This window comes from Triticum dicoccoides, chromosome 4B, assembly GCF_002162155.2.
Source record: "Triticum dicoccoides isolate Atlit2015 ecotype Zavitan chromosome 4B, WEW_v2.0, whole genome shotgun sequence".
Taxonomy (NCBI): Eukaryota; Viridiplantae; Streptophyta; class Magnoliopsida; order Poales; family Poaceae; genus Triticum; species Triticum dicoccoides.
Window position 1 is genome coordinate 525,547,383 of NC_041387.1, and position 6,205 is coordinate 525,553,587.

The window sequence follows — 6,205 nt, forward strand, 5'->3', positions numbered from 1 at the left end:
CCGCAGTAAAAAAATTTACGGGCCGGACGAGTATACGGGCTCTGTTCTGGCCAGAAAATTGGGCCGAGTCCGTATACTCGCTGGAATTATGCGGGTTAGCGAGATATACGGGGTATGCTAGAGTTGCTCTAACTCTAGACGATTAGGGCAAACTCTCCCATCCATGCTTCATCGACGAGCTGGTGGATTCGTCTTCCCTCTGCCTGCAGCTCCGGCGGCCAGTGGCTGGGTGGGAAATCTCGGTGCCTTCGCTTTGCTTATTTGTTTATGTTAGGATTGTTTTAGTCCTCGCAGGTGCGTCGCTCGGGCGGATGGCGACGTTTCTTCTTTGAGATTGTCTTTCGGGCTCCAACCCTCCTCGAGTTCGTCCGCCTGAACGTAGTCGACGAAGCTTCGGCGTAGATTCCTATCATCTCCTTGGGGGCGATGAGATTATGGGTTTTCGACATGTGGCAAGATTTAGTTTCGGATGCTTCAAATCCATGCAGGGTTCAACAGTGACGATTGCGATTCCAGGGCGCCGGTCTTTAGGGACACGTGCACGAAGATTTCCCGGATGTCATCGTCAAGTTCAAGCCGGCTCCGGTAAGGGAGCGGCGACAACGGCGCATCGACGGCTCGTTCTGGCGGCAATAGTGGTCGTTCGGTGGTCTCGAAATCTCGATGCGATGTTTGTTATGTTTGAGATGCTTTGTAATTCCGGTGATTTTTCATAATAGACCTGATCCTTTTCTCAAAAGAAAAAAAACATCAGTCGGCATTTTTTTTTTGTCTTTTTTAAACGAAAAGAATGCTTGTTTTAGCAGTGGAACGTGGCCAAATTAACCGTGCATCACCGGTCGCTCGCTCGGTGCGACCCGACCCAACCCAACCCAACCCAGGCACGGCCAACCCGACCGAACCCACCGACGCGGCGGCGAGCTCTCCGAGTGCGAGAGCGGCCGTGGGACTGTCCACACCGCGGGAGGGATCGTGAGCTAGCTAGTGCTGGCCTGCCCACTCTCTCACTAGTCACTCCCCACACCGGCGCGGCGCCACCTCCCTCTTCCTTCTCATATGGTCTCCCGCCGCGCGCCCCACACCCACCGCTAGCGAGCCTGCCCCACTTCAACCCACCCATGGCCGCGGCGTCGTTCGCCCGCCTCTTGCCGCCCCTCCTCTCCCTCCTCCTCCTCGCCGGCGCCGCGCGGGGCAAGACGGTGAAGAGAGACGGTACTTGCTCGTTCCTCTTCCGCCCCCCTCGTTCGAGCGAATCGATCCCTCCCGGCAGGCCCCTTGATGCGATTACAGCGAGATGGGCTCTGTACTAGCTGTTTGCTGGGGGAAGATCTGACCCAGCCTCGCGCGTAGGACGCTGCATTCCCCTGCTGGTTCGTTAGAGGTGCTGAATTGGGCGTCCGCTTGTTAGGTTGCCGAATTTGGCTCCCTGGCACTGACGGTTGTAGGTTAGTTTCAGCATCTGTGAAGCTGAGACCCTGCCTGGACACTTAGCGTGACAGTAGGATCTATCCCTTGTTTATCTCATTATTAGGTGGTTAAATTCGCCGTGCTTTAGATAATTGGTGCTCATGGCACTTAAGTTTCTGTGCCAGTGATGCATGATCTCTGAAAGAAAATGAGCTGGCGATGTCATATGTTAACTAACACAAATCGGGGGCTCACCTGGTGCCAAGCGATAATTGGCCTGGACTTCATGATTCAGTTGTAGCTGAATGAAGGCCCGGTACGTTGCCTAGTTTACGATGCGCTATCTGGTGTAGTATGTATCATTTTCCCCGGTTGCATAAGATATTACTTGGTGCCTGATAGGAGGAGAAATTTGTCTGTTAATAGAGGCATAGACATTATGCAGAATTAGAAACTTACGGTGACCGTTCAGTAGTTGCTCGGCGACTGTCCAAACTGAAGTTGTGTTTGTGCTGCAGTGAAAGCGTTGAATGAGATCAAGGCTTCACTAGGATGGAGAGTTGTCTACTCATGGGTCGGCGATGACCCTTGTGGGCATGGTGACCTTCCCCCCTGGTCTGGTGTGACATGTACTCAGCAAGGGGATTACAGAGTTGTCACCGAACTGTAAGACATGTCTTCATTTCTTGACTTTACTCTCTCTTTTTTATGTTGGCATACATAAAATTTTGAAGGATATTTTACAGTGACTAGCATTTTCATGTAAAAGGATATGAAACTGTCGTTACATATTTAGTTTAGTACGCTCCTTTGCATACAGAAACTCAATTCATACTTGTAGTCCATCCATGGTGTAGCCTTGTAACTACCTGAGATATGTCAAGCTACAGGAAAGTCATTCCTTGAACAACTTTCTTGCTTGAAAATCTTTAAGATGCAATGTCAGCCTGAAGAACTGCAGTCAACCATTCATTCTTGTACGTTCCAACTATAAACCATGAAATCTTCAAGATGCAATCTCAACCTGAAGAACTGCAGACAACCATTCGTTCTTGTACATTTCAACTATAGACCATGACCAGGACTAGAAAAACCTAATAAATCATGCCATATATCTTGCCTTGTACTTCAAACCTACTCTGACAGTAGTAATTTTAAACTATTCTGGTACCAGTTAAAGGGAAAGTGGTGTACTTTTCTTGTATGGTAAATTCGCCATTCCTATGTTCGAGATAATTGAATAAATAAGATTTTTAGCATAACATAATCTTTGACCAATCGATGCATGTTGCATATGGATGTTAACTTTATTAATTGCACAATCATGCACTTTGTCTGAAGCTTTTGTGTACTGTTCAAGTTAGAGTGACCATATTATATCACTTTACCTTATTTCAGGGAAGTCTATGCTGTGTCAATAGTTGGTCCATTCCCTACAGCGGTAACAAACCTGCTGGATTTAAAAAAACTGTAAGGACTTTTTCCTTGTTACCACTGCTTTTATTCTCCTGTTCTGTGTATGCATCTTGATGCGTGTGACGATGAACTGTTGGCATTTTTGTATCTACTAAGTGTAACAAGAACTTTTTCCTGTTCACCGCTACTCTGTCTTCTATATAAGTGTCGTGATGCACATAGCGATAACCTGTCGGCATGATTGAAGTGATGGATTTACTTACTGTCAAGTTTGTAGTGTTTTAGCATAACCATCACTCCATCAGCTCAAGTAGATGAACATGGCAAGACATCCATGCAGATGTATATATTATTGGGAAAGTTTATGTTTCTGTTTATGTAGTCATGGTTTCTGAATTTACATAGATCATTAGCCAGAATTTAGGAACTAGCTTACTCTGAAAACATTACCTAACTTAACGTCAGCTTTTTATTGTGGCTGAGTTACACTTTTCTGTGTACCAAATGTTTATTCAATTTATACATTGTAGAAGTATCGTTTTCCCCAAAAAAACTATATTTGAGACTAAAGTTGGTTATTTTATCAGAGACTAGAGGTGGTTATTTTATCAGACTAAAGGCTGAACTAAACATCTTTGTAATTTTGACCTATGTTACCTCATCTTTAACACATCCTTGAACTGAGAACAGTTGAACTTTTGTAACTATAGGGATCTCCACAATAATAAGTTGACGGGGCCAATTCCTCCACAGATCGGACGGCTGAGACACCTCAAGATATTGTAAGTATGGGATGTCTTTGTGTTTACTGAGGTATATTTGGATGCTAGTTTGCCGAATTGTTTTAGTTCTCGCTGTACAAAACATTCCTCTCAGTTTCTGTATTCTTCCAGTGTCCCTGGATAATGCTGTATTGAATCATAATTACTTTGTTGGCATTATGGTTCAGATTTCAGAGCTGCCTATTTTGAATACAGTTGTTCTTCAGCTAAGCAATTTCGTTCATACTTTTAGGAACCTGAGGTGGAATAAGCTTCAAGATGTGCTCCCGCCTGAAATTGGTGACCTAAAGAAACTTACACACTTGTAAGTTCAGTTTTGGAATGAACTGGATTAATTATGTCTCAGTTTCTGTGCCTCTGACTACTACTACTGTTCAGGTATTTGAGCTTCAATAACTTCAAAGGTGAAATCCCTGTGGAGCTTGCAAACCTACCAGAACTACGCTATCTTTATCTTCATGAGAACCGCTTTACTGGGCGGATCACCCCTGAGCTTGGAACTCTCAAAAATCTCCGTCACCTGTAAACTTCCGTCCCGGTTCCTTCTCTCTCAAGTTCACATGAAAAACTTATCTATACTAGCAAATATTTTAGTCCGTCCTTTCTCTGCAGTATATCATGAATTTTAAATCCTCTCCTTTTGCAGTGATGTTGGTGGCAACCACTTGATAGGCACTCTGAGGGAAGTCTTCAGCATTGAGAATGGCTTCCCCTCCTTGAGAAACCTGTAAGCAGAAATTTTAGAAGCTACCGATTTGTTCTCTCCTGACTGGAGAATGCTGTCTTCCTAAGCCGGTAGGCTGACTGCTATACATTGTGGTCTGCAGATACGTTAATAATAATCAATTGGCTGGAGTGGTGCCAGATCAGATTGCGAATTTGACCAACCTTGAGATCTTGTAAGTTTTTTCAGAAGTTAAAGTCAACACTTTATCAAGACATCATCATAAACTTCAGTTTTATTTCCCCCCTGGGAAGACCTCTTTCACAAAATAAAAGTAAAAAAAAAAATCACCTGATTATCCTTGTATGTTCTGCAGGCACTTGTCCAATAATAGGCTGATTGGATCGATATCGCCAAAGCTAGTTCAGATCCCAAGATTGACATATCTGTGAGCCTTACTGCTTAAAATTTCTAAAGTTCTGCCTAGTGTTTGATTAATGTGAATCTTCCTCTTTCATCTGGTTCTGGTATTCTCAAGTACAATGGTTTTTGGCAGGTATTTGGACAACAACAACTTCATTGGAAGGATTCCTGAAGGGTTATACAAGCATCCATTTCTGAAGGAGCTGTACGTTGGCTTTAGAGTCTCAACTTTTTCTCAAAACAAATTCCTTTCATGCCATCGAAAAGAATTATTCTGTATGCACAGTTGCTGAGGTGCATATGTTTGCTGCAGGTACATTGAGGGGAACCAGTTTAGGCCAGGAAGCAGATCAAAAGGAGTGCACAAGGTGCTTGAATTACCCGAGGCCGACCTCTCGGTTTAACCAAGCTCATGAAGTGTGGGCCTGTTGTTTATTCTGCACGACAGCAGTCGCCTTTCTACACGACGCAGTTGCGAAATGCACGCGTATTTTAGGACGTACGTATATGATATCTGTAAAACTAGTAGCACATCAACTATGTTTCTCGCTGCGCTGTTCAATGGTAAGTTTACGCGTACAAACCACAAAGCCGCTTGCATAGAATACAAAAATCAGTGAAATCCGGAGCCGGTGAATTACGATCCTGTCGCGGAATAGTGTACAGGCCGTGCTGCTTTTTCCTGTGTCTACTACGACGGAGAGGCGTCCTCCTTGAGAATCAGATGCGTCGCCAGCTGCACGCGCGCTGCATGGCACCGACAGCCATGGATGGTGTGGCCAGCCGGCGTTTGTGTGTGTGGCCAACGACATTTGCCTTGCCTCGCTCCACTGGACGTGATCTGGACTTTTGGAAGCGAACTCGGAGGGCATGAATGCACGCTCGGAACCAGGGGACAAGTGGGAGCGAGAACATGCCAAGACCAGGCTGGCCGTAAGACCTGCCCCGGATGAAGGGGCACCATATACTATCAATCTTCATACCATGATGACACAATTTACAGCCTGCATCAATCAGAAAGATGGCGATGATGCAGGTTAGAAAAGAAAAGCAGTGAAGTGAGAGCCAGGACACCAGTGTGCAGCTTCAGGGGTCAGGGCAGAAGAGCCACATGCACATGAAATGATCGTCTGCTGCCAACAGTTTGATTGGATGAGCGGTTGCAGCAAGGAATGCATACATACTGTCAAGGGCACATGCATTTCCTACTCTGTTCTGTTACTTCTTTTATGACCTTAATAACATGGATACCTTTGCTGCCTTGCTGGTGTTGGTGGTCCATGTATAGTACTCCTTGTAGCATGATTCAGTCTCAAGGATCATGCTGTCGCCAGGCGGTTATGATCATCTGCGAGGGAAAAACGACGAGGCGGGTTAGGCCAATCCTTGTCCTGGTTGCTGTTGCCAGGGTGACATTTACATGCCTGTCCATCTGTCCAACAGTGGCTTGCCACATGAGAGGTTCTTGTCCTGCACTAGCCATGGATGTGTGAGAGTGAGACTACCGGCGGTC

At 45.4% G+C, this 6,205-nt stretch overlaps 1 protein-coding gene across 1 annotated transcript; it reads left to right on the top strand.

Annotated features, from left to right (window-relative positions):
• Positions 1 to 974: 974 nt before the first annotated feature.
• Positions 975 to 5,320, top strand: LOC119291236 (probable leucine-rich repeat receptor-like protein kinase At1g35710). Its single transcript, XM_037569959.1, has 11 exons — positions 975 to 1,212; positions 1,926 to 2,073; positions 2,806 to 2,877; positions 3,534 to 3,605; positions 3,838 to 3,909; positions 3,984 to 4,127; positions 4,252 to 4,332; positions 4,433 to 4,504; positions 4,646 to 4,717; positions 4,826 to 4,897; positions 5,006 to 5,320. The coding sequence occupies exons 1-11, from the start codon at positions 1,119 to 1,121 to the stop codon at positions 5,094 to 5,096; spliced, it is 990 nt and encodes a 329-aa protein (XP_037425856.1). The 5' UTR covers positions 975 to 1,118; the 3' UTR covers positions 5,097 to 5,320.
• Positions 5,321 to 6,205: the final 885 nt, after the last annotated feature.